This window comes from Chironomus tepperi, unplaced genomic scaffold, assembly GCF_022539635.2.
Source record: "Chironomus tepperi strain 1889 unplaced genomic scaffold, CSIRO-AGI_Ctep_v1 contig_359, whole genome shotgun sequence".
In the NCBI taxonomy this organism is placed as follows: Eukaryota; Metazoa; Arthropoda; class Insecta; order Diptera; family Chironomidae; genus Chironomus; species Chironomus tepperi.
In genome coordinates, this window is record NW_027226481.1 from 294013 (window position 1) to 321861 (window position 27849).

The following is a 27849-nucleotide window of genomic DNA, read 5'->3' on the forward strand; positions in this document are numbered from 1 at the left end:
TGTTGTCACATGTGATTGACAGGGTTGTGGTGCATTGGAATGTAGGAATCAACAGAATTCGGTCAAAAACTGAATTTCTGTCAGTTCCATGAGCCCGACCCTGTAAAGTCATTTATATAGCAGCTTGCAGATGACTGCATCATTTAATTTCCAAATCTGCACAGTTGCATGATCTAAAGTATCTAAATTCAATATATTAAGCTAAATTGGATTGGCTAGAGCAGTGGATAGGAACTAGAATCTCATTAAACGTTCTCTATCCAAACACATTAATTGAGATTCATCACAAAATTAAACAAGCTTTATAAAATCCATATAAATGCAAGATCCATGCAAATATTCAGCCATTTACACTGCCACAATTCAAGTTTCACATCAAATTTGAATGAAAAAAAAATATCCAACAACCTCAAACTTTTCGAAAGCTAATTAGCTACAGAAAATATTTTATATCTCAGTTACAACATCAACAACAAAGTTTTTGCCTTCATTATCCACAATTCCTCAAAATTTAAATTTTCTCCCTTTTGTTAGCAAATTTTGTGCATGATTGTGAGCAAGTCAGAAAGTTATCACCACTGAAGGTTGCTTGGATGTTAAATTGTGCAGAATTTCACAGACTTTTTGTCCTGATTGTTCCTTAAAGTTGGTGCTGGAAATCAGGAATTTTGATATTTGCCAAATATTTTTGAAATCAAGGGTTTGGAACTGATCAAAATGATGAAAATATCAACAAAAGCTAATCAGTTCCGTACTCTCGAAATAAGCAAATATGCACCTTAGTCATACAGCCTCACATGCATCTCTAATAGCTCCACAATCAACCAACATCATACAGCACATGATATCCCCGGTACAAATATAATTTTGTTGTTGAAACATTATAAATCCACACAGTCATACCGCATATACACAAAAGAAAACTTTATTCAAACTAACATGAGCTTGCTATGTACCTCGTTATTACATTGCAATAAACAAATATGTAGGAAAGTTGTGGCTTCTATAACCAAAATGCTTCATTAAAACAATGAAATTTTATAAAATATGGGAAACACATGAGTGGAAATATGAAAATTTTGTTAATTTTTATTCAGGTGGAAATTTTTTGGAAAAATTGAGGAAGTGCTTGATTTTTTTGCCGTCAAAGGAACGAGACTTTTATAGTAAATGACGTTCATATGGCTTCAAATTTCCACCGTCTGGGAGAAAAATATTTCTAAAGTTTGAAATTTTCAACATGAAATCTTATACGTACTTAATTTTCAAGATACTTCCATGTAGGCAGGATTTATTTGAAGTTTGATGCATTTTGTATGACGTTGATTTGGATTTTATGTAAGTAGATATAGAGCCATACCAGAGCCAAGCCCCAAGAGGCCTTGAATTTAGGATTCAGCCAATAGAGGTAACCAAAAGCCGTTTTAGATGCACAGACATTCAGTTTTCGGCTCATACCTGCTTCTTTGGTTTGCAGGCCTGCAGTTTTGGATGAAAAATACTCCCTAACTTGCAAAGAGACCACATTTAGATACCGTAGTAACCTTTCTGAACCATGAAAGCATGCTCTTTGCCTGTTAAGGACTTGAATTTAGCATAAACTTCATCCATATCCTCAAAATCATCCAAAATCTTCAATAAAATCGATATGACATCCTTCAAATTCACATAATTCTCTACGAATTCAAACTCTCAAGCTCCTTAAGCATGTCTGACATGTCATCACGTTTGTTACAGACAACTTCATAAAACTCAACACGCATCGAGTATTCCAATGTAAGTAAGTGCTTAAAGCGAAACTTTTTTATGAATGTATATCTCTAGTTTTCTTATCTTACCTTACATTAAACCCTTCTATTGTTCCATAAAAATGTATCTTGTTGCAGCACAGTTAGACAATCTCAAGTCTCAATTCAAAAGGTAGAAAATTATCTCCAAGTAGAACTTAGGTAGCATATTGTGATGCTGTCTTTATACTTTCTTTTTCACAATTTTTCAGCTCGACTGTCTTGAAAATCCTGACTTGAAATATAAAGTATGAAAAACATAATGAGATGATTGTTTTTATCGCTACACGGAAAATCTCAAATTTCATAGAAAACTGGATGGGAGGTAAGGATGGTAAAATTGTAGGTAAAAAGATTTATCTTACAGATGATTTGCATTCTACCGTTGATTGGCATTCTTTCATGTCTTTCAATTATTTTCTATTATGGAGATTAACTTTTTGTGAGCTTTTATTATTGTTTTGATGTGAATAGATGCTTGAGGAATTGTTTGTTTTGTGGAATTTATGCTTAGAGTGATATCTGGTAGTATGGCAAATTGTCAGAGGTAGCAAGCTATTTAAGATGAAGACAAAAAGTTAGGGTTTGGATTTTAGGATGCAACATAAGACTCTGGAGAACTAGATATAGCTTGTAATTAGCTGTATCAACTACAATATGGGCACTGGTGACGAATTCTTCAAAGTAAAAGAAGTTTCGCATTTTGGATGGATTTAACTGCTGTGTTTTAATTATGAAAGGGTTGATGCAACTCCATTACTGTTAAATTCCAGTCCTCCTTCCATTCCAACACTCCGCTCTATACTTTTTCCAACCTAATTCTTATAAACATTCCCTAATCAATGAAAGGATCACTTTGAAGCATGAGATCGTCGATTTTGATCCAAAAATTGATGCCAATATCCAATAATATCAATTTTTTGATACATATTTATATCAAAGTTCCAAATGATATGAGATCCACTCTGGATAACTTATAAATTGTTCTACTAATATTTAACAAGCACTGCAGATCGTTGTTGGGATACCTTTTAGTTTTCGGGGCACCTCGATGGTAAGCGTCATCCCTAACCGCGACAGCTTACGGTTCAAGGCATTTCTAGAGATCTTAGGCAGCATACTGGTTGCCTACCACTTCTATAGACTACTAATGAACAGCCAAATCCAATTTCTTCAAATTTTCCCACATTTTCTAAAATAATTTAGAATCTAATTCAATTTAAACCCAATTAAAACCTTGAATATTCGAAAAATATTTGAAATTTTCACAAAAAATTCAATTTCAGTTCCAAAAAATAATTTTAATCTTGATTTTTTTTAATTAAAAAATTCTGCCTACCTCCAAATTCAATTATGTTCATCAACAAAACAATAGAATTAAAATTGGTTGGAAAAATATCATCGTGAAAATCCACTTTTTTTTCACCCATCACTGAGTCTTTACTTCCTTGTGAATAATTATGAAGCACAAAAAAACGAAGTAAAAATTTTTTGGCTTAAAAAGAAGAGAATTTATCTGCTGTAAGCCATTTTTATGCTTCATACTTACACAAATTTAATTTAATTTGCTATACAAATTCTTATGATAGCAAAAAGTTGTTGCTGCGGGTGCTTAAAATCCGGTAAATAACAAAAACATTTTACATCCACGAACAACACAAGAAAAAAAGGAGAAAACAAAAAAATTTTGTTCTTGTTGTTCTGTCAAACTTCCCAGAGTATGTTTTGCAGAACCAAACAGTTAAGCTACCCATTAGTTGAATATGCTGAAATGTCATAACATCATGCAGAGTTTATAAAGTGGAAGTGCTTAGATGAAGTGAACGGAATTATTATATGAAAATGGTTAACGTGCATCGTATGGGCGGATTTAAATGTTAATTCAATTTTAACTTTTGATCTTTGAGATTTTTTCATTCTTTATTCACTGCTGAATAAGCTGTTTTCAGTGGTTTTTGAGGTTATCTTGAAGTATTTTTGGAGGAACTAAAAATTATCCCATTGGTCGGGATAAATATTTTTGGATTTTTGGACACAAAACTACTCAACAACTGTCATTTAATCATAATATTTATACCAAAACCCTTAAGAATCTTTGAAGACATTTTACAACATATTATCTGGAATGACAACTCTAAATACTTTATTTCCAAAGGAAAAACATTTTCATCACTTAAATTTTAGTTCCAAGAAAAAGAAAAGCAACTTGTCACAGTTGAAGTCTTACACAGCAAATACTTAAATTCCCACAAGAGTATTTTTAGAATTGAAAATCCCACAACATTTGATCACAATCAATACCATAAATTTATGCTAATGGATAAGTCAATCATATCAATGAATTTCTTGTATCGTACGTCAATAGTCATTGACATGAACATGCAAAGGGAAATGATGAAAGACTTTTATATTGAAATTTGTTACGTTTTTAAAAGGTTGATCGATTTATTGGATTGAAATAGTGAGGATTTGAGTGACTTTTGATGATTTTTACTAAGGTTGAGGATTGAGGATGGATAATCAGCCCATATAAAATTGGAAATCCAAAATTAAACCTGAACTTGACAAAATACGGACTGTTTTAATTCTGACATTATAAATACCGCAAAATATAATTCCAATTTCAAAGAAACATCAAACCCGAAAGGTATATGACGTGTAGAAGCCACATAATAGTGTCTCCAGTCCGGCAAGACGTTGACCCCGAATTCTGCTGAATCAGACTCGAAGCCAGAGTTATGTCAGCTCAGAGACATTATCTCCAACTTTTCCATGCTGTGTGCCTTTCGGGGAAGTACATTAATACATATTATACCATTAAATCATCAACAGCAACCTCATATCGCCTTCCGATAAAGCTCTTCTGGTCCGCTCTTCTAAGAAATCATGAATTATTCCCTCAGATATTCTATAATAATAATTTAATTAAAAATCAGACATTAAGTCCAGTCCAATCCCTCGTGGGTTTCTCAAATACTTAATCTTTAATCATTCAACTTTGACCTACCATGCAAGAGGACAGCTGTACGATCATTGAATATTATATTTTCTCTCATCTAATGGATATGGCAATGTTAAGAATTCCAACACACGCTATCGCTTGAAACAGCTATAAACTGAAATAAAAATTGTGTTCCTTCCAAGAAATAAAAAAATAAAAAAATTGAAACGATTTTTCAGTATGAATTATAATTTTGTTCCTTAACAAGAGACGAGTAATGTTGAGGAGTATCTGATACAAGATGACTGATGGAAAATAATTTTTCAAAAATAAAAGAAGCTCGCGCAGATTTAAAATGAAAATATTTCATTGCTCCTATTTCTGTGCTTCATTCATTTTATTAACCCAGCATGTTTAATGTTTTTTGCTTTGCTTTTGTTTGTGTCACAAATTTTTTGCTCTCATAATAAGAAGGCATAAGACATGTCTGATTTATTAGGGAGAAGAAAATATCATGGATGAGAGAGAGAAAAATTTAATAAAAATATATTTAAGGACTAATGGGGGAGTATTGCTCATTGTGATGGATTTAAATTAGTTTCTATTAATAAATTGTACGTGAGAGAATTTTTAAAGGAATTGTAAGAATTGAGATTTTGAGTAATTTTGACGCAAATTAAGGCTGTTATTATAGAATCTAATGAATCTCGTTATGTTGATTCTAATTATTATTAGTTTTAATAAATTGATTCTAATTCAAAAAGTCACGACAAGCTTAATTTGACTTTAAACAATTTCATAAATTTGATTCCAACTCAACCTAGCTGTATCAACCCAAACAGTCAAAAAGAATTCTCTAGAGAGCTTGATCATCTTAAATTTACGAGATGCATACCTGAGAGTGTTTCTCTCAGCCAACCTTGCTCTTGAGACCACGCTTTATCAGCTAGGACAAACTAAAACAAAATTAAATCTCAATAAACAAACTGATTCCAGCTGAGTATAGTCTTAGCCAGCTGATTCAGATACTAACCATTCTCACAAAGCTGAATTTGATTCAAAAGAGTCTTTCCTACCTGATTATTGCTGAGAGTTGTCTTTGTAAGCTGATAAAGACTCCAGTGATTCTAACCGAGCTGATTTTGGATCAAAAGGATCAATTCTTGCTGAGTGTTATCAATATAACCTAAACTGACTCTAGACAATATAGTTTTTACTCTAAGTAGTTTCACTAAGTCAATTGTACCTTTGAACAGCTTGGTAAAATTGATTTCAACTCAAAACATTGTTATGAAGCTGATTTATGACTCTCAAGTATGAATACTTAAATGAAGATCAAACAGTTTTATGAAGCTGATTATGATTCACTAAAATCTTTTAAAGCTTGATTCTATTTTTTACTATCTCATCAAACTGATTACGACTCAAAATAGTCTCAAAAAACTTATCTTCACTCAAAACAATCTCCCCAAACATGCAAAAATATGTTATAACTAGTTAATGTCTAGTGCTAACGTTTTTTGGTGCACTCGAACTCGTAAAGCTACTTTTAATCAAAAATCCAGATTCCCTCTCAAAGTTATCTTCCTCAAGTAAATTCCAACTCAATATTCAAATTAGTCTATCAAGCTCTTCACATCATCAGCTAATTCACTGGGTCTTTTTAAGCACATACTTCATATGACAGAAATAAAAGAATCTTAGGAGAAAGAAATAAATGTTTCCATACACAAAAAGTTGAGTGAGTGAGAGACGAAAGGAAATTTGCTTGAAAATGAGGAAACGGCATAGGAAAAGCTTTATGAGTGAAAGAAAATTTCCATTCATGCATTTTCTAAGCGACAATTTTTATTTCTCTTCCTTGAATTTTTTTCCTCCTTTAAAAGCGATTATGTTAATAATGAAAATGCGTTTTTTCTTCTCATTCATTCATTCCCACGCTTCTGTTCTATAAAGATATAAAAATTTTCTCATTTTATATCTCATTTCCGTTCTGTTAGTGTATTCTTTTTTTGTCTGTGTCACACCCCGTCTGTCACTCAGTGTACATCTCATGAAAAAATGATATCACTCATCGCGATTTTCATTCATTTAAAAGACTATGAATATTTTTTTTGTGTGCCTTTATCATTGTCGTTTTGTGTTCGCGGGTGATGGCATGCAAGAAGTTCATCGAATGTCTTTATTTTCTTTGTTTAAGGCCTAACTGGTTGTTTTAAATGACGTCAGAGAATGAGATTGAGGTATGATGTGGTATAGTATGGATTTTAGGTACATATTTGCAAATTTGAAGCTCTTTAATCAGTGATGTTCATCATTTATGTCGCTACTAAGTAGAGTGCGGTGGAATATAACATAAAGATTCACCTGTAGCTCTCTATAGGAGCTCAAAGTCAAGTTAACTCGACTCAATCAAAGCCAATTTTGAGTCAACTCGATATAAGTATATTTTGGTACATACTCACTTGATTGATGTGCCATAAATTATTTTTGGTCAGAAATGGTGTGCCGAAAACCAATTATCTAGAGTCAAATTATATCTCGTCTCTTGAAAGGTCGATGACATCAATTTTAGTTATAGAATTTGGCATTTTTACATAAAATTGCTTGATTTGTAAGCTTTGTTTATAATAGCTTGAGCTATTATACTCTAGGGTCAGGTCCTATCGTAAAAATATGCTCCGCTAATGCGAGCAGCTTCCCCTTGATCTGTGTCGCTCTGAAACTACACTATAGTGCTAAGTCACACTCACTATACTGTTAAATTTCACACTTATTTCTGTGAATTATCAAGTCAACTCAAATAAATTCTCATTAAACCATACATCATTTACAAACGACCCCCAAAAAACTGCTGGCAAAATTATTATTATTGTGTATAAAGAATAGAAGCCTAAAACAAGTTTAAAATGAAGAGTTCATGAGAATATGTTAGCATTCTAATGTTTAATTTTCAGAATGATGTTCATTCGGGTTTTTTTCTTATTCTACAAGTCATCGAATTTTTTTCAAAAATATTACATTAAGAATCATTCATACGGGACTATCCCAGTTGGATGCTGGCTGCGTAGAATATAAAATCTGCGATAGGAACCGATGATTGACGTATTATTCGTTTCCTCACATTATAAATCAGTGGTGAGCAACCTGTGTGCTACGACACTAAAAATGTTTGGATATGGCATGAACCGAGTGCCATGTGCGGGTTTGGTTGAGATTCACCATCAAGGTGTGCCGCGAAAAATAAAAGGTTGTTCACCACTGTACAGAATGTATTCGTCTTTAGCAAAAAAGTGGGATTCCCGATGTGTAATTATTGATAATTCTTAAAACTTTATTTTTGTTTTTCTACTCATGCTCATTGGAGTTGGGATCATTAATTGATGACGTACAACATCTTGGAGAGGACTGAGGGTCAGAAGCTGTGTCCATAGACTTTGATTTATGCCAAAATTTACGTAAACATTTTCAAAAAATTACTCAAATCCATCACTTATGAATGATCCCTTTGAGTATTTATTCCGAGAAGAATCGCAAGAATCAAGAGATTAAAGCTAACGAGAATTTATGTACGAAACTCAATTCTCTCATAATAGAATAATTATAATAAAAATCCTCTACAGAGTAACATTTTGAGTCAATTCGAATTTAATTTTCAAGGCAGTAAGTCAACAGGAATAATTTCGGGAAGTGATAAGACAAAATTTTGTTTCATAACTTTAGTGTCAAAAGTGCAAAGACTGCAAATCTACAAAAATAAAAATAAAAAATAATTCTAAGCTTCTGATTATTTATAAGTGTCAATAATGTATCTTGCTGTGATTTTTTGTGGACTTTTTACTGTTGGATTAACGTCCGCTCAAGGTAGAATCAGAAAATAAATTAAAAATGTTTGTGGATTTTAATAACTTTGTGTATTTCCAGTTGGATTTGCTGGAGGTTATGCTGGAACTGGAGTTGGATTCAATCCTGGCTTCATGCAGTAAGTAACTGATTAACCAGCTTTACTTTTTAATTCTTAAAATAACTTTCATTCAGGCCATTCCCAAACATCATTCCACCTTTAATGATACCTCAAGTTCCAATGCCATATGTACCATTTGGTCCAGGTGGCATTTCAACAGGTGGCGTTTCAACAGTCAGTAGATTTGGAGATGGTGTTGGAGGTCAAACAGTTGTTAGTCGATTTGGAGATGGAGCCGGTGGTGAAACAATTGTCAGCAGATTTGGTGATGGAGTTTCAGGCGGTGGCCAAACAGTTGTCAGCAGATTCGGTGATGGAGTCTCAGGTGGTGGTGTCTCAACCAGTTCAGTTAGTGGATATGGAAGTGGTGGAGTTGGCCATACTTCAGTAGGTGGATTTGGTAGTGGAGTTGGACATTCTTCAGGAAGCGGATTTGGAAGTGGAGTTAGCCATTCTTCAGGAAGCGGATTTGGTAGTGGAGTTAGCCATACTTCTGTAAGTGGATTTGGAGGTGGAACCGGTCAAACTGTTGTAAGCCGCTTTGGAGATGGTGAAAGCACAACATACGTATCAGGACCACAAGGTACTCACACATACAGAACATCACCACAATATCCAAACACACAAGTCTATCAAAATCAACCAGTAAGTCGCTTTCCAAGCAAAATATTAATTTACGACATCGGAAATTCCGATTGATCAAAACATAACGTTGAATTATCAACAACACATGATTAATTCCTAAATATACTTATTATATGTGATTATTTTCATCTCACAGGGTCAAACGGTCGTAAATTCGCGTTTCAATGATGATGGCTCACAAACAGTACAGACATCACATACATCTACATATTCATCACCCGGTGGTGGATCACATGCTGTTTACTCATCATCTTCTAATACCGGCGGCTCGTTCGGACCACAATCAGTCAATAGTCGCGGTGCTTATTCAGACGATAATGTAGTCTCAACTAAAGGAGGTTCCTCACATACAAATTATCAACCACCACAAGCAACATCACGTTTCAGTGGTAGCTCATCACAGGTTTCTGGTTCAGGACATCCTTCAAATTATGGTTCAACATCCTCATTCGTATCATCATCAAATGTTGATGGTCAAGGACATCATGAAACTATTTCATCTGTTAATAATAATGGAAATGTACAAACTTATAGACAGAGTAGTGGAAAATAAACATTGAAGCTTATGGATAGTAATTTTAATAATAATTATTATGGGTTTTTACTGTGATAAGGATGGGATAAGTGCTGAGCAGCTGATATAAGCTGTTTGAGTTGATCAGTACGTGTTATCTAGATGAAGGGCAAGTGAACAGCGACTGTCAATTGCTGATCAGCCAACACTTGGTGCTACCTATAGTAAACTGCTGTATCATCACCTAAAAACCATTAAAATTCCACTTTCTATCAATATATATCCAGGACATCCTTTTCAATTGAAATATCATTCAATATTTTTCTCAATCCTCTATTAAAACTCTTGCAGAAGCAGCAAATTGTCAATATTTTGTTCTTATTGCTCACTCCAATTTCAGCATTTCACCTTTTCCTCATGTGTTGAAACAGCAAAGCTTTCAAGCCATAAAGCATATTGCAATATTGATAAAAATTCCATTAAACAAGCTTTTCATTCTAACCATAAATAATTTGATACATCTATTTCAATTCCTTTCACACAAGACAGACGAGAAAGCATACACAGACTAAAAAGAAATAAGCAAACACACCATAACCTGACCGACAAATCATGGAAACATTGAGAATAGAAAGCAGCGGAAATATTTTCTTCTTTTTCCGGTTTTCATATTTTTTTTATTCCATTTTCATCCTTTTCTCCTCTTTACCAATTATTGTTATTTTTATTTTTTATTATTGCTTCTGTTATTTCTGCAACAACAGCTTTCACGTTGAATGAAAATAATGGCAGTGAAACATATTTATCGATAAAGTTTTCGTTTCTGTTGTTATACACATATACTATATGTTATGATAGAATATGATATTTGCTCTCCGAATTGTAGATGGTAGCTATAAATTCCGACTTTTTTTTTACTCACCTGTGCAGTTTTTTTTATATCCTATACATTCCTTGGATGTCTGCTTATTGGATATAAAACAAAGCCTTTTTCTCATTTGTACAGTCATGATAACTCATATTATTCCTGGTATAAGCATGAGCATTTGATTTAAAATAGAGGAATGATTTTGAGATGATTGTGGGAAATTCTGTCGATAAGATTGGGGTAAAAGGGGATTCACATGGGATGCTTGATGACTAGTAATGACGTTTTTATTTCAGTTTTGTATTTTCAAAATTAATATGAGTCAGCTTGCAGTCTATTCAAGTATTACATGGAGTCGAGTTGACTTTTCCATACAAAATCCTAGTAGACTCCGAGCTCTGGTATGAGCCATACAGTAAATTGGTCTATGATTGGACTGGTCGTAATATTCAGATCATTAATTAGGTTAGGAACTAAACTAGGAAAAACAAATTCAAGTCGGTTATCAACTTGCTGTCTTACTTACTTACTTCATTAGCCTTACAGATCATTTGTGATTCACGACTTCTATTAGAGGATGGTTGAAGTTGGCTCTATCGCTGAAAATTACTGGCCACTTTCCAATTTCAAAAGCTAAACTCTCGAATGGACAAGCTTTTATATGACTAGTTGTATGTCTAGCTCTAAATTTGACTTTTCATCTGACTATGTTGCTGGCTCTGTCACCTAGTTTGTACAAATTCTCTGTCCGCACGTTGAGCTGACATTCTTTCATTACTCTTCGGTGCCAAGTAGACGTCGTGATGCGTTGTGATCTAAAGACTGCTAATTATCTCTTAATAAGTCACAAGAACTAAACATCCAACTAGTTTCAGAGTAAATAGAGTATTGTGCAATTCAAGACTGTTTGTGTCAATGACCTCCTTTCATTATGGAAGGTTCATACAGAATTAGACTATCATGCTGCCCAGTCATCCAGCAAACGATACCACTTAACCTATATTATCAGCTCTTAATACCGAATCAATGAATAAAATACTCCCAAAATCTATTTTTGTCATCATTCTAATCAAATTTCAAATCCAATCAATACGTAGAATCATCCCATACAATCCTGTTGAAAAACTAAACCAAAAAAAGTATATCGTTTAAGCTTTTAATGCTCACAAATCTTATACTCACCGAAAAAAAAGGAACTTGTAAGCTCAGAAGTATGTTAGAGATTATTTTATCCTTTAAATATGTCAAACTTTTCATTTTTTTCATCCTCGAGGAAATTGGATCACGATCATGGAATTAAGTCAACTACCCCCAAACTTATAATCAGCAATTCCTTCTTGGAAAAAAATTTCAAAGGGAGCAAAAATTTTCTTTCCGCTTGTGACAAGATTCATGCTGAATCATCAAAAGGGAGAAAATTTAATGTTAAGGAAGAGATTTTTTTCTCCCATCTTCAGCAGGTTCTGCTGTATCTTTTGTTTCGAGATATATATTGGTGAAAATATTGTGTGAAAATGAAATTCTTGGAAGGGCTTTGAGAGATGACTCTAAAACATAAGGCTGCTGTAGAGTTTATCAAAAAGTCTTTAAGTCTTAATCTTTACATAAGGATGAATAAAAGGGGCTGTTCTGTGTTGTTGATTAATTGAAAAGGTTATGACTTTTTGTGTTTGAGATCCTGTTTTGATTCCTTTGTGGCATTTGACATATTTTGGGAATTTTGCGGATAGGATTATACAAGGCTTATATTGTTGAGTATCTGGATCAATGACCTGTCGCAATTATTGCCTGAAGGTTCAGCAGTTTACGATGAAATGCAGTAATTTAAGGATAAGATCTTAAACTCTTACTTATTTACTATTGCTGGTCGTACAGATCAATTGTGATTCATGACCTCCCAAAGGTGCCGCCTGTAGCTGAGTCTATCGCTGGCTTCCATTTGTCAATTCCCAATACCAATCATAAAAGCTATTAGTTCCTTTTAATTCAGTGTTGTTCAAACCTTTTATGCCAGGGTACATCTTGATGATAATCAAAGACACTGCATGCGATTTATGAAATTTTGACAGCACACTGGTATGCCATGCTATCGCAGCACATAGTTTGGACAGCACTGTTCTATATTTCACAATAAACTTCAATTTCAAGCTTAATTGTCCAGACACAATGATCATAAATGAAAAATTAAAAATAATGAACTAAAAAGTTCCACTTTAGAATTTTTTAATTTTACCCAAAACTTTCATCTGAAACAAGAAAAGAAAGTTAAATTTTACAATTGTTACAATATCCATTCTTACTCTCTTACTCCTCCTTACGTTACCTGGTATTTCTGTGATTTTTAATACAATTTGTAGAAAACTTTAATTAATACAGTTTGTTCTTTCTACTCTCAATGCAGAAAAAGAAAATTGCAACTTTCCAATTACTGCCCTAGTGTATCGTGCAATTAAAATCTTGTTTGCTCTGTATGACTGCAGAGAAATTCATTTAGTTAAACTTTACTTTTTTTATATTTCTCGATTTTAGATTGTTTTTTATTCATGCTGTATTAATTTTCCATCAAAATAAGAAACGAAAAAGGCGAGGGAAATTGAAATTCAGAAGTAAAAAGGTCAATGGATGTCGTGTTATGGACCAGAAGTCTTGCAAGTTTCGAATGAAATTTGCATAAAATTCTCAGAAAATACAGGACAGAATCTATGAAAAACCAAGTTAACGACCAACTTTAAGTTCAAAGGAAGTCGACAGCAAGACTAAAACTGCACAATATGATGGATTTACTTTGTAACTCCAACTCTTTTGTTTTAAAACTAATTTTCACGCCGAACATTTTTTCCAATTTTCCAACTTTGACTTTATTGAATTCACAAAGCTTTGATATTTATACACCTTCCATCCATACGCTATAAGCTCTTTGTAATTTGAGTCTATCATATTGATATGCTTATGCAATTGACAATCGCGACTTCAAAGAAAATGAGTAAAAATTTTTCCGTGAAAATGATATTCTTAAAGAGATTAATTTCAGCTATGAATGTGAATGAATGAAGCTAATTACCCCTTTGGGTTATGCAAGCTGTAATTACATTCCTCATTTGAAGTTTCAAAATTAGTTAAAAATGTTTCAGGCTGAATCGTTTAATTTAAAGAAAACCTTCAGAAGACTAATAAGGAAAAGGTTATTAATAAGATTGTTTATGGCAAGTTTATGGCTATTGTAATAATTCATGGAAATTTAGAAACATTTCTAAGTAATTTGATAACCTTAAAAGTCATGAAGATAGCTGTTGATGTAAATAAACTGCCTTAATATTTAATCAAAAAAATCCTCAATTTTTCAGTACCCACATTCATTTACATCATATTTTGAACGTTCATTCATTCATTACAGTCAGTTTCTTTCCCATGTATGGGCATTTGTAAATTGCTTTGCAGAGCTGGAGAGTTTTGGTGTGAATGAACTAAATAGTCGCAGTTTTGTCCATGTTAATAAGTTACGATTTGATTTACTTAATTAGTTCGCTGACTTCAGACTTAATGACTTTCTTTGAACTTTACAATTCCTACAGATCTTCAGCTTCATTTTAATATCATTGTGATCCATGGCCTCCTTCATATGGCACCTAAAACTGGCTAATCGTTGGCTTATGTCTACCAGTTTACATTATCATGCAATACTGTCTCTATCGACAGCTTCCATCCAAGAGTTCTTTAAAGGAACATCAGCAAACTCTTCTAACAACATGTCCTGCACATCCAATCCAGTTCACTTTAACACGTATTGCAATGTCATCCTCCTTAAAGTGCTGATAATTTACGATCCCATTCCTTAAATTGTACTAAGCAAGTTCTAATAAACTACAAAAATTATTCTCCCCAGAAGACCCTCCTGCTCTAATAAGAATCCAACAATTTTTCAACCCTGAATTAAATCAGAGAAACAATTTTTTTTAATCTCACTAAAAGCTTTCGGTTTGCTGCTATTTTGCTTTTTTTTTCCTTTCTCATCCCCCATCAAACACAAGTGTGTACATTGATAATGAATAACACAAGGGATGTGGGTCATCTCTGTACCAATAAAGTATTTTATGTGAGAAATAAAATGTCGGATATGAAATAAAATTTTTGTTATATCCAAAAAAAGAATATCCATTATACTCAATTAATAGGCCATAACTTAGACACAAATGATAATTAAAACCAGCTCCTCAGTTCCAAAATATCAAAATAAATAGCAAAATCTCACTTTTTATTTCCTGAATTAATTATGTTTACATCTAGAAAACCTTATCAATAATATCTCCAACCATTATGTCCTTTGAAGTGTTAAGACGGTCAGCAAGCAAGCTATTTTTGTGTAAACACAAAAGTGTATCTTCATTCCGAAAATCAAAATATCGTGATTGAATGTTTAATCGAGAAAGTGGATAGATAGACATAAACCGCAAATCGTCGACCTCAAATAACATCCACTATATGAAGACTACGTCCCGTCCCCCTCACAATAATCTCTAATGAATAAATTAAATTAAATTAAAAAAAAAAGTTGAAAGGCACACTGGATGTAGGTGAGATTAAATTTATACAAAAGTTGACCGAGAAAATTTGCCAATTCAGTGAACCGCAGCGGTACATGTGTGTGTATGTCTATGTCTCGTCCTTTTCCTTTTTTTTTGTGTGCTGTTTTTCCTCCTTATGGCAACAACAAAAAAGTTACTTTCTTTTATGCTGAACTAAATAAATAAAATTGCATTGACTCTTTTTTTGTGTGTATGTATACTGGATATATGCTAGTATGAGCAGAAAATTATCTCCTAATTAGAAAATGTGGAAGTAGATTGAGAAAAATAGTAAGATTCCGATGATAAGACCTGTTAGATAATTGAGATGGAACGATGTTTGCCTTTGATGATAGCTAAATGGATGATGGAAAGAAAGGGAAAAAAGCATTTAATTAATTAAAGAAGTTTAGTTGTAGGACATAAGGGAGCTGTGAGGCATGTTGTGATGTTATTCGGTTTAGTTCGATGAGCTGATTCTTTTTTTTTTTGCATGATTTGAAGTATTCAAAGGGTAAATGAGATCAAAAGTAGATTTTTTAGACATGCTGTTTAGCATTTCTGTTGACAACAAGGCATGGACACTCATGAGAAGAAATTGGATCTGCTGGATGGACAATGATCTGGTAATCTAATGAGTTCTCTGAGAGTTCAGTTGCTTTATTTGAATGTAATCAAATGCGGTGACTATCCTAGATAGAGTTGCATGAATTTAGCGACAAGACCAGAAATTGAAGAGTCGATCCAAAGCGGCAAGGTGCCGTTAATGCGAAACTAAGTCATTTTGATGAATTTCCGTCTTAAAAGCGTCGAAGTGATTCATGGTGAATGCTGTGCCACTCAGGTGCTGTACTTAAATTCAATCTGAGCACTAAGCTGTTATATTAATCTTAAAAACCTTGCCAAGGTCTGTTTCAATAAAAGAAGGGGCTTATTCCTTTTTCAAGGAGAATTAAGACTTGATTGAGACAGAGGAATCAATATAAACTCAATAATCTTTACTTCATAATCCAGCATATCAACTCTTTTGATACGACAATGACTCATATTGAACAAAAGGTCACTTCCCCAACTCTCAAGGTCATGTGTCGAAAAATCGATTCAAAACTCATTTCACTTAAATCGAATCAGAAACAGCAACAAGAACTAAGTATGTCAATTGTGCAAAACAAATTACGTATTTTCCATCAGTCTACAAATCAGCCTCAAATACTCGACACAATCACAAATCATCAGTCAAATAAAATGCTCAATTTACCTCTCTTTATCAAACACTGATAATGGTGATGGTGGAAATTTGCCGGGTTGATAGCTGTCCATATAAATAATTGACCAATATGCCAGCACAAATAGCATCGAAATGACAGTTGCTTGCAATAAATCACTTGATTTTACAAATTCTTGTGTTTGTATCAATGTGCTATTCATCATAACTTGAATTTCCGATGCCACAAGCGATATCTTTGTTGAATTGATGATATCTGTAAATATTTGCAAGGTCGTTAGATGCAAAGTGACAATTTTAGTGACTGTAGTGGCTATGATGTCATTAAGGTTGCAAATGAAATGAAATTACTGACTCAAAAACATCTGTTTTATATTATTCTCAAATCGTACACACAGTAAAAAAGTGGAGAGATTAATTTTATCGTAAATGTTACTGTATTATTTGTGAATTACAAGATTCACGGCACGCTGTCGGCTGTGTTTTAAAGAAAAATGAATCGCATTATTTTTTTGTCTGTTCGACAAGCTGTCGATCAAATCAAAACTTCTTATCGTTTTACTGTGGATTGCAAAAGGAACAATTATCATTTCTAAAAATAATCAGCCTTTTGAAGTTAAATGCTCATATGGATATTCACTCTTGAAATGAAGGTTAATACAATAACGATGATTTTTAAAATGCTATTTTGGTGATGGTATTGAGGATTTCGGGTTCGGTTTGTCTGGATGTTGATTTAGCTTGAAAATTAAGCCTTAGAATTGAATCAAATGCAAACTAAAACAGATTATCAAGACCCAGTCAACTGGATGTTGTTTTTCTCAATTTCCTTTGCTTATTCCTTGGAATCATTTGAACCTGATCCATCTAATGCGCCACAATCACACTAACCAGCTATAAATCACAAAACTCATTCCCCGTTTTGTTTATTCTCCATTAAGAATTCACAATTTTTCTTCTTAATACATTTCCATTGTTTTGTTTACCAACAGAGAATCATGACTAACTAACCGACTGAAGGGCGAGGCCCTTATTACATTAAAATACAACATATGTTCATATTAAACTGCATTTTTAGAAAATTATCAACTTGACCGAAAATCCGAATGCATTTTTATGGTTTGATGATTCATAGCAACATCGACGACATAGTTTTTGTTGCTGTAAGTTCATTGGATTCATTTTAGTTTCACTTTTTACACAAAAAAGACTCACCCATTCTTATCAGATTTTAAAGACCTTGTAAAGTGATTAATTGTTTATTTGATAATAAAATCTCGGCTGACTTCCGATAAAGTAACAAAAAAAATTTACGATGTTTTCACTTCAAAATATTGCACTGGAATGAAATTCTCTTCTTTTTTCACACAGAAAATATACACGAAAAAAATAATATTTTTAGATGCGATCGCTTACATTGAGAATAATCGACTGAATGGTATGTGCTATAAATGTTATTAGGGAAGCCAAAAAAACGCAGTAAAATCTTCAAAAACTATTTATAGACAGTCAGTTTCCGTTTTAATTCACTTTAAAATTGATTGAATGTCTGACAAATTTTATGCTTTATGTTGTTATGGATGCTCTCACCAATTGCGTAGGCACTAAGGTATTTAAATTCACTTTTATTCTCTCTCTTTTGTTTGACCTTTTACGGCTTTAATAAACATAAACAAAACTAACACATTGATATTATTGGATAACACATTCGATGCAATATTTTTGATTAATTCGTAAATCATGTCACGACTTGTTTGCTGTCTCTATTTATAGACTTGGTAACAACTGAATAATCACATTAGAACAGTTTTTGCTGATAAGTAAACACTCAAAATTTTAATTTTTCTACGTCATAAATAACTCAATGTTTACTTTAATTACGTCATCGATTCAACCCACACAATCATAACTAAATGTATGTGTAACATGCGGGTAAGTAAAAATTAAATAATACGTAACAACTCAACATAAAAACGAGTGAGCATAATTTCTTATTTACGCTACTTACACAAATTCTAATTGGAAATTCTTCTCTGCCTTCTTCTTCTTATTCGACTTTGTGTTGGTTTTAATTTATTTTTTAGATGCTTGTTGAGAAATTTATGGATTGTTAAGATTAATGGCTGGCGTTCTTTTGATGGTTCTGCGTGATTTTAAGAAATTTTCATGAAGTTCTAATTTATTGTTTACGGAAGTTGGGAATTAATTTCGAAATTTTATAGTGTTTCAGGGTTAGTGATATCAACTTGGGTTAGTAACGAAATCAGAGCTTAATGTTGACTTGTATTGTGCAATGTCTGGTTGGCTATAACCAAATTGTCCATACTAACTCTTATTCGATTCCGAGCTCTGAATCTGAGCTTAAGATCTGATTAGAACAAAGCAACCAGACGTTAACTGACTTAGAATCAATTCCAGTTCCAAATTCAAATCAACTCTTTTGCTCAGCATATTGTGCAAATCAACATTTTTGTCGTAATAGTAACCTTTGCACTCATGTCACTCTCTCATTACCATTGCAAATTACTTGTATAAATCTCAATGAGTCATAACAATTAATATACTGAGAATAACTGCGATTACAGAAGTTGATTATGTTTCAGCAAAAAATACAAAACTTCTCTCATTGGAATTTTATTCCACAAATTATCGCTTTATAATATTCTTTCAGTTATATTCGGTCGACGGACACGCAATTGAATCAAAAAATGAAAAGAATAAATTAAATGTTTTCAATCAACCAATTTATTTATTCTAAATCGAAATTTGTCCGGTAATAGACTAAATAGTAACAGTTGAGTGACAGTTGTGAATGGTTTATAGACGGGCAATAAAAGTTTATTTGCATGCAAAACAAGTGTACGGAAGATTTAATCTAAGATAATGCAGAAAGATAACAAAAAAGAGTCTTTTGGCTCTAATCATCGAGCAGAATCAGTACCGTTAACATCCACAGATGAGATGGGAATCTCAAAGTACAGTTTTAAACTTGAGGATGCAATTGCAAAGTCAAATTATGGAATGTTTAACTACATCCTTATCACACTCTCTGGAATCATTCTCACAAGTGGCATGCTTGACATAACCAGCATGGGAATGGTCTTACCAATTGCACAATGTGACTTAAATTTAAGTAACTCACATAAAGGATTTTTGGGTTCTGTAACATATATTGGAGTAATTTTGTCGTCTCACTTTTGGGGCTTTGCTGCTGACACAAAAGGTAGAAAGAAAGTTTTAGTTCCAGCACTTTTTCTGTCATTTGCAACTGCGACGATTTCAAGCTTTGCAACATCATTTTGGTTTCTGGCTCTCATGAGGTTTTTGAATGGAATATTGTGAGTATTAGAGAAGGTTGAGGAAGAAGAGTAAATTTGGTTTTTAAAGTTGGATTTAACTGTGTTTAAATCAATATTTGTGAAAGTGAATAGACATTAATTAGTGACTTTTTTATTGTCAATGATGTAATCAAATGTTGATTTTTTGGTATTAGCTAGTCAAGTGCATTATGGGATTTGATTCTTACTAACTTACTCCGCTGGATGTTTAGATCAATTGTGATTCATAACCTTTCTTAGTTTGCGTCTGAAGCTGACTATATCACTGGTAACCGCTTGCCAATTACCGATTCCAAATCCATTACCATCTCTATCGACAGCATCATTCTAAAAGTTTTTGGAGCATCCTCAAGATTGCTTTGATTCGAAATATCAAAAGTTCCAAAAAATTCCATCCATAACCTTGAAAAATCTCGTGTTTTCCAAAATCACCATTTAATTAGATTCAATTTAGATCAAATCTCGTCCTTCCCACAGCACTTCCCTTTCAACATAATGCATTACAACAGTGACATGAATAAATTATACCAACTAAAATGTCAAAAACCACACTATGACCTATCTCAACGTCAATATTTTACAATTTTTCAGCATTTGTGCATCACAATCGATTATTTATGCATTCATGGGAGAGTTTCATGTGCCGAAAAGAAGAGCGAAAATCATGATGTTGGGTGAGTAGACATTTACGTACGAAAATGAGTGAATTTAAATACAATTCACGTTTTGCTTTATCTTATCATTATAATTTTAATGATCTGACGTAGTGTGACGTAGTTCCATGATTCTAAGTTTAGACGTTTATTGTATGTTGACAATCTGTCTACATGTGTCGACGCCTTTTAATTAAAAACAACCTTTTTATAAACTTTACTTACAAAATTACAAAGTTTCTCATATTACTCTATTATCCTCACTGCACAGCATCTGTTGTTTATGGCATTGCATCGCTTATGAATCCCATCAGTGGAGTTGTTCTATTAAATCTGGTCGATTGGAGCTTTTACATACCGTTCTTAGATTTACAGTTCAAGACATGGAGAATATTTCTCATCGTATGCACGATACCGAACTTAATATCAGCAATACTTTTGATCTTTTTAATACCAGAGTCACCAAAGTATACATTTTCCCAAGGCGATGAGGCAAAGACATTAGAGATCCTTAGAGATATATTTCGTAGAAATACAGGTAGATCAATACTCGAATATGAGGTCAAAAGCTTGATAAAGGATGAAGAGTTCAATGAAGCAAATGTCAAAGCATCAAAAGGATTTTTTACTTTTATGTGGACCCAAACTACTCCGTTATTCAAACATCCACATCTGAAAAATACAATAACTGCATGCTACTTACAATTCTCTATTTTGATAACAATCAATGGCTTTTGGACATTCTTCCCTGAAATACAAAATAAAACATATTTATGGATGGCAAATCATCCATCTAATGCAACATCAACAGTTTGTGAGATTCTCGAATCGTTTCATCATAGAAATGAAACAGTTGCGGCTATAAAAGGATTGAGTCACTGTACAACACATTTACAAATTGATACATTTATCAACATTACTATTATTTCCTTTCTGTACATAGTTGGATGGACTATTTGTTCATTTATTATTGACTATACGGGAAAGCTTTTAATCATCGTATTGATTATGCTTATTTGTGGAATCTGTAGTGCTTCGATGATGTTCGTCAACATTCCAAATATTTCCGTGTATCTTTATGTTATACTACAAACAGCTGGTCTTAATATGACAATCATTAATTCATCGACGGTTGAGCTATTTCCGACGAAATTAAGGTAAGTTTAATTGGCCATTTTGGTCATTTTATTGATATTAGTAGGCATGTTGGATTGTGGGTCAGTTACTTAGGCATCCATTCTAATAATTCAATCTCATCCAACAGAGCCATGGCAGTGTCAATATCAATGATGGTCGGACGAATTGGAAGTGCAGTTGGATCCAATTTCTTGGACTTGCATTGGATAGCTTTTGTTCATACACCTGGCTACTACCTTGCGTATTATTATTATCAGGTGGATTACTCACATTCACAATACCAGACATTGGAAAGAGAAGAAAGCACTAAACGACCTCTCATGCTCAGCAAATTAAAAAAATGTAAACAAAAACAGTTTTAGGAGAATTAATCAGGTGTTTATGTATGGATGGAAATGAGAGAGAGCTGAGAAATAGTGAAGAAAGTAAAGAAAACATTACAAAAGCTGTATATATATCCACAAATACAGCTTTAATATATCACTATTGCATAATTTTGGCTTCCATACATTCACTTATCATGCTAAAAATACACCACTAAGATGCACGTGGTTTCGTTCCAACCGCATGTCATGTGGGATTGTCTTGAATGAGTCGATGATTATCAGTGACTCTACAATTAGATCTTTTTTTAATTAATTTAAGATAAATTTGTAAAATACAGAAATTGTTATGTAAGAAAATTATAGGAAAGTGAATTATGTGACCTAAATAGTGAATCATTGCTGCTTTCTTTGCATGATTTGGTTGGATGCTGTACTTGATTGTTGGTCATTTTGACTGTTTATGTCAAATTTTACTAAAAATTCCAAATTTTTGACATTTTTAAAATTCAAAATTTTTGAAATTTTAGTTTTAAATAAGAAAGTGCGCTTAAGTCCAACTCTATGCATCTCATAGACCATCTCCATTACTAGTTCTCCTCTCTTTTTAATAACACTGGAGCACAAGTTGAATGTAAGCTTTTTTTGGTGTATTGTATATAGGAAAATCTATAAAAGCCACAGTCGATTAAGGCAAAACTTTTAGTATTTTTTTAAAATTGTAACGATAGGTACACGAAATAAAACATAAAAAGTTAAATAAAGAGAGTTAATTTTTTCTCGGGTCTCAAGTGTGAAGCTTTGCTCAGAAATGCGTGTCGTTGTGATATTAATAAGTATATGCAAGATCGCACATGCATCAATATTTCGTAAGAATTTCTCGATAAAAATCAATTTTTCAGTGAAATAATCAATGTAACTTTTACTTTAGCTGCAGATCAAGAGAAGTGTCATTATGGTGATTCAAAGTGTCTTATAAGAGTTGCAAATAGTGTGGTCAGTAGAGCTAGTCAAGGTGAATGTTCATATTAATCTTATTCATTATTCTAAAAGTAATTGTGAAATATTTCCCAGGATTTCCTGAGTTAGGACTTCCAGTTTTCGATCCATTAAAACTTCGTGCATTGGATATCGAGCAAGGTGGAAATAGCCCAGTAAATCTTAAAATTCACTTAAGGAACTTTGAACTCATTGGACTTTCGAGAACAAAGTTCGTAAGCATTCAAGGCTTTACAAAAGACTATGACAATGCAAGAATGGAGCTTAAATTTAATATACCATCATGGCAGATTCTTGGACCATACAAAATTGATGGCCGTGTTCTTATTCTTCCAGTCGCAGGTAAATAATTAATGTCTGTATTATTGAATAAGAAACAATAATCATGCAGTGGAGTTATATACTGTCGAGACACATAAAAATAAGCAGGTTTATGTGTCACTGTTTTAATCCATTAAACAAGCTTTACAAGAAATGTACCTAAACATTGAATAATGTCGGTGAATGTTAATTATGTAAACAACTCAATTTCTTTCTGATTTACTCTACTGAAACGCAGCTTCATATTATTATTTAAGTTGAAGTGTTATGTTAGTGGATTGATATTATCAGCAGTAAGGCAATTGGCGCGAATTTTGATGCAGAAGTATTTTAATCGAAACTTCAAAACAATCAAGTGTTGAATTAAAGTAAATTTTGAGAATTATAAGTTTTTGCCTGCAAGATCAAGTTACAAATTAGTGGAAAGTCATCAACAATGTTAATTTGATGTCAGGATTATCAAGGATACTCAGAATATTTCTGAATTTACCATAAATTTGAATACTTTATAAAATTTTGGAAAATTAAATTACGTACATACAATTTACGTAATAAATTACGTACGTATAATTTACGTAATGAATTACGTACGTATTTTCAATTATAAAATTCCATGCATAAATTTCTGGAAACTTGATTACATTGACTAGAAGAAAGTAAATATCGATAGATTTCGTCATACATATTGCAAATATCACCACAAATAGCCATAACATAATAATTATACCCTTCAAATGACCGGCTCTAACTACTTCATTCAACTGTCTACCATTTTTTTTTTTTCAATTTTCAATCAATTTATAAAATTGCCATGCTTAAATTGCTTCATTAAATAATAATAAACTAATAATCATATGTTCAATTTTTTATTCACAATCGTAGGAAATGGAGTAGGAAATTTGACTTCATGTAAGTTGTTTATATGCAAACATAATAATACTTTCAAAATATGATTAACTAATGATGTTACATTTCTTCTTTATGTCTTTAGACAACAATGAGATTACGATGAAGCTGTTGACGAAAAAAGTGATAAAACAAGGAAAAGAGTATATGCAAATCGAGAAGTCTCGACTCGTCTACGTAACTGATAGAGTCGCATTTGACTTTACAAATCTCTTTAATGGAAATAAATTGTTAAGTGACACAACAAATCGATTCTTTAATGAAAATTGGAAGCAAATTCATGAAGAGATAAAGCCGAAGCTTTATGAGGCAATTGCATCAATTTACGAGTCGCTAATTAATAAAGTTTTTGCGGCTATTCCGTACGATGAGATGTTTTTAAGCGACTAGGCTGATATTAAAAGCATCCTTTAGCCTTCATACCAAGCAATTTCGACACAGAATACATTAAACATTAATCGTTGGTGAAATGAACAAAAAAATACTCAATTGTACTGAATTTCTTACTCATTAAGTCTATATTAAGTAATGATTTGCTTTTATGTGAATTGTAAAAGCACTGACTGTAATTATTTGTATGATATTTGATCGTTAAAAAAATAATTTGGTAATAAATTTCTCATTAAATTAGAAAATTTGTGTAATTATTTGCGAATAAAATTGACGGTTGAAATAACGAACTTTTTGAATTTGAAAATCCCTTGTAAAAATTTACGTACGTCAAAAAAACGTAAACATTGGGTTGTGAAATTCAACGTGTACAGTAAAATTTATTAAACATTTAAATTAGATAGAAAATATTGAAATAAAAACAATGACAGAAGTTGAAGTGAATATAGAGTCAAAAGAACAAGAGAAAGAAGATATTGTTACGCCATGGGATGTTGAGAGTAAGTCATTTAAATGATGTAAAAAGTCATGAAAATTTCTCATCCAATGAAAATTCTTAAAAGGTGCCAACGACACAGGAGTTGATTATGAGAAATTAATTAAGAGATTTGGAAGTTCAAGGATTGACGATGCACTAATTGAGAGGCTGGAAAAGGTAGCTAAAAAGCCTGTTCATCATTTTATTAAAAGAGGAATTTTCTTCTCACATCGCGATCTTTTTGGACTTCTCAATGCCTACGAACAAGGAAAACCTTTTTATTTATATACCGGTCGTGGACCGTCTTCGGAATCTATGCATCTTGGACATTTAGTGGCATTTATTATTACAAAGTGAGTAGTTCTGGATGTTTTTTAGTTTTTAATCTTAATGTTTATGATAAGCTACTGGATCTTAGTTTTAAAAGCTAAAAGCTACTACTTACTAGGTTTTGTTGATTTTTAATCCTAAGTAATTAATGACGCAACATTATTAATTCATTACAGATGGTTCCAGGAAGCTTTCGATGTTCCACTCGTGATTCAAATGTCTGATGATGAGAAAGTCATCTGGAAAGACCTTACTGTTGAAGAAGGAGTAAGATTAACAGTAGAAAATGCTAGAGATATTATTGCATTAGGATTTGATCCTGAAAAGACGTTTATCTTCTCAAATCTATGCTTTATGGGGTGAGTTATTGTGTCAATTCCTTAAAATTGTCTTTTGACATGAATTTGACGACTTATTGTCTAACATCAATGCATAAATTCATTCCATTCACAGACAATGTCCAGAATTCTACAAAAACATAGTCAGAATTGAGAAATGTGTAACATATAATCAAGTTAAAGGAATCTTCGGTTTTTCGGAAGCTGATAAATTAGGAAAAATTGGATTTCCTGCTGTTGAAGCAGCACCTGCACTGTCATCAACCTTTCCATTCATTTTCGGTGATAAGAAGAGACAAGTATTGATTCCATGCGGAATTGATCAAGATCCATATTTCCGTATGCTTAGAGATGTAGCACCGCGTTTAGGATTTCCAAAACCAGCACTTATACATTCAGCATTCTTCCCAGCATTGCAAGGTGCAAAATCAAAAATGTCAGCAAGTGACTTTAATTCTGCAATTTTCCTAACCGACACACCAGATGAGATCTCCAAGAAACTTAATGAGCATGCATTCTCAACAGAAGGAAATTGTGATACTGACGTTCCTTATAGTCTCCTTACATTCTTCATGGAAGATGATAAAGAATTGGAAAGAATACGAAATGCTTACAATTCTGGTCAAATGTCGAGTACAGAAATGCGAAAACTGGCAATCGATTGTTTGCAGCCATTCATTGCTGAGCATCAAGAGAAAAGGAAACTTGTAACAGATGAAGTAGTGCAGCAGTTCATGACAGTGAGGAAATTGAAATGTTAAACTGTTTTCTGTACGGAAATGAATTAAGAAATAAAAATTAAATTAAATTAATGCTTTTTTTCTGCAAGACAATTTTTTTGAGTGTCAATGACATAATTGAAATGTGCTGCAAATACTTTCACTACTCACTGAGCTAGCTGCTCTATTAATTTTTCTCCAATAAACGAAAAGAATAAAATTTTATCGCTGCAGGAATTTTTTTTTTCTCTTTTGTATCAGTTTTTCAATGCAGATCAATTTTCATTGAGCTAGAAACTTGTGCTGATGATAAAAAATTATTTGAATGGGAATTTAAAGTATTTAATTGTGAACTTGATAAGCTTTAATTATGAGGATATTTACAACGTCTTTAAAAGATCACGATAAACTGTTTTTTTGCAAAAGTTTTCCGTTACTAATTAAGTCTTTCAAGCAATATGTAGCTTTACGTAATTTTACGTACGCAGTTTCATGATTTACGTAAAACACGTACGTATTTTTAAGAGTTACGTACATTTACGTACGTAATTTCGAGATTTACACATGATTATGTACGTAATTTCTAGTGTAACGTAAAAACACGTACGTTTTTTCACCCTTACGTAAAATTACGTACGCAATTTCAAGTTGAATTAACCAAAATTCCAAAAACTTTCCCACTAAGCAGATACTCAACATCTTCACTAAAGTTAATAAAGTAAAAATTCATATTAAAAATCGCATAATAAAGTCAAACAACCTAATAAAAGCTATGGAACGTAAAGAAGTGTAAACAGCAAAAAACTTTTTTGCCATAAAATTGCAGTTTCTATGTTTGAGTTTTAGATTTTCATTAAAATAATTATCTTAATATCATTGAAACTTCTTAAAGGATCATTAATGGAAAGAAAAATATTTAAATTGTGAGAGGAAAAAAGTGGATCGCGATTATTAAGTTCAAGTGATTGTTTATTTTGGCAACATACTTTCGCTGAATTTTACAGACTTGCATTGAGTTTTTGGGGTGAAGGATTGCTTGTGTTAGGTCTCAATTGATGGAATGACACGCGCTGGTGGCTTAAATTTCCGCTAATTTATAATAAACATTTAAAAATTCAAATAAATTGTAACATTTCAAAAATTGACAGGAGATCTCACTTTATTTGATTTTCCACAGTCATTTGAACTCAAATAACCCAAAAATGTATCCACATCTGACCAATTCATCAAAATATATAGATTAGAGAGTCTGCAAAGTGAATAAACATGAAAAATGTTTTCTTAAGTTGTGGCCTAAATAACAAATTTTGCTTATGAGCAAATCTGTTTAATTTCACGTTGAGTTTTGAGTTTCCTTCATATTGCTGCTGTTTTGCTGACTTTGTTGATGACTTTTCGATAATTTATGGCC

At 32.6% G+C, this 27849-nt stretch overlaps 5 protein-coding genes across 5 annotated transcripts; 4 read left to right on the top strand and 1 right to left on the bottom strand.

Annotated features, from left to right (window-relative positions):
• The first annotated feature begins 8354 nt into the window (after positions 1-8354).
• On the top strand, positions 8355-9925 carry LOC139094982 (keratin, type I cytoskeletal 9-like). The gene is made up of 4 exons (XM_070646220.1): positions 8355-8592; positions 8653-8710; positions 8767-9337; positions 9474-9925. The coding sequence occupies exons 1-4, from the start codon at positions 8535-8537 to the stop codon at positions 9888-9890; spliced, it is 1104 nt and encodes a 367-aa protein (XP_070502321.1). The 5' UTR covers positions 8355-8534; the 3' UTR covers positions 9891-9925.
• Positions 9926-14934: 5009 nt separating this feature from the next.
• On the bottom strand, positions 14935-18069 carry LOC139095019 (uncharacterized). The gene is made up of 3 exons (XM_070646267.1): positions 17722-18069; positions 16540-16762; positions 14935-15637 (listed from the first exon to the last, which is right to left on the bottom strand). The coding sequence occupies exons 1-3, from the start codon at positions 17723-17725 to the stop codon at positions 15541-15543; spliced, it is 324 nt and encodes a 107-aa protein (XP_070502368.1). The 5' UTR covers positions 17726-18069; the 3' UTR covers positions 14935-15540.
• Positions 18070-19187: 1118 nt separating this feature from the next.
• Positions 19188-22721, top strand: LOC139094969 (synaptic vesicle glycoprotein 2B-like). The gene is made up of 4 exons (XM_070646204.1): positions 19188-19844; positions 20436-20518; positions 20769-21654; positions 21762-22721. The coding sequence occupies exons 1-4, from the start codon at positions 19390-19392 to the stop codon at positions 21994-21996; spliced, it is 1659 nt and encodes a 552-aa protein (XP_070502305.1). The 5' UTR covers positions 19188-19389; the 3' UTR covers positions 21997-22721.
• LOC139094970 (protein takeout-like) lies at positions 22687-24747 on the top strand. Its single transcript, XM_070646205.1, has 5 exons — positions 22687-22826; positions 22889-22972; positions 23032-23298; positions 24160-24186; positions 24269-24747. The coding sequence occupies exons 1-5, from the start codon at positions 22769-22771 to the stop codon at positions 24571-24573; spliced, it is 741 nt and encodes a 246-aa protein (XP_070502306.1). The 5' UTR covers positions 22687-22768; the 3' UTR covers positions 24574-24747.
• A 168-nt stretch (positions 24748-24915) lies between these two features.
• TrpRS (Tryptophanyl-tRNA synthetase) lies at positions 24916-26552 on the top strand. The gene is made up of 4 exons (XM_070646168.1): positions 24916-25073; positions 25137-25404; positions 25558-25740; positions 25835-26552. Exons 1-4 carry the CDS (start codon positions 24998-25000, stop codon positions 26478-26480), a joined length of 1173 nt encoding a protein of 390 aa, XP_070502269.1. The 5' UTR covers positions 24916-24997; the 3' UTR covers positions 26481-26552.
• The last annotated feature ends 1297 nt before the right edge of the window (positions 26553-27849 follow it).

Coding starts and splice junctions, on each gene's coding strand:
- LOC139094982 (XM_070646220.1), top strand. CDS start 8,535: ATGTATCTTGCTGTGATTTTTTGTGGACTTTTTACTGTTGGATTAACG. Junction 8,711..8,766: donor TTCAATCCTGGCTTCATGCA/GTAAGTAACTGA, acceptor ACTTTCATTCAG/GCCATTCCCAAACATCATTC. Junction 9,338..9,473: donor AAGTCTATCAAAATCAACCA/GTAAGTCGCTTT, acceptor TTCATCTCACAG/GGTCAAACGGTCGTAAATTC.
- LOC139095019 (XM_070646267.1), bottom strand. Junction 15,638..16,539: donor TCAGTGTTTGATAAAGAGAG/GTAAATTGAGCA, acceptor TCATCCATTTAG/CTATCATCAAAGGCAAACAT.
- LOC139094969 (XM_070646204.1), top strand. CDS start 19,390: ATGCAGAAAGATAACAAAAAAGAGTCTTTTGGCTCTAATCATCGAGCA. Junction 20,519..20,768: donor AGCGAAAATCATGATGTTGG/GTGAGTAGACAT, acceptor CTCACTGCACAG/CATCTGTTGTTTATGGCATT. Junction 21,655..21,761: donor CTATTTCCGACGAAATTAAG/GTAAGTTTAATT, acceptor CTCATCCAACAG/AGCCATGGCAGTGTCAATAT.
- LOC139094970 (XM_070646205.1), top strand. CDS start 22,769: ATGCGTGTCGTTGTGATATTAATAAGTATATGCAAGATCGCACATGCA. Junction 22,827..22,888: donor CGCACATGCATCAATATTTC/GTAAGAATTTCT, acceptor CTTTTACTTTAG/CTGCAGATCAAGAGAAGTGT. Junction 24,187..24,268: donor AGTAGGAAATTTGACTTCAT/GTAAGTTGTTTA, acceptor TTATGTCTTTAG/ACAACAATGAGATTACGATG.
- TrpRS (XM_070646168.1), top strand. CDS start 24,998: ATGACAGAAGTTGAAGTGAATATAGAGTCAAAAGAACAAGAGAAAGAA. Junction 25,074..25,136: donor TACGCCATGGGATGTTGAGA/GTAAGTCATTTA, acceptor AATTCTTAAAAG/GTGCCAACGACACAGGAGTT. Junction 25,741..25,834: donor TCAAATCTATGCTTTATGGG/GTGAGTTATTGT, acceptor TTCCATTCACAG/ACAATGTCCAGAATTCTACA.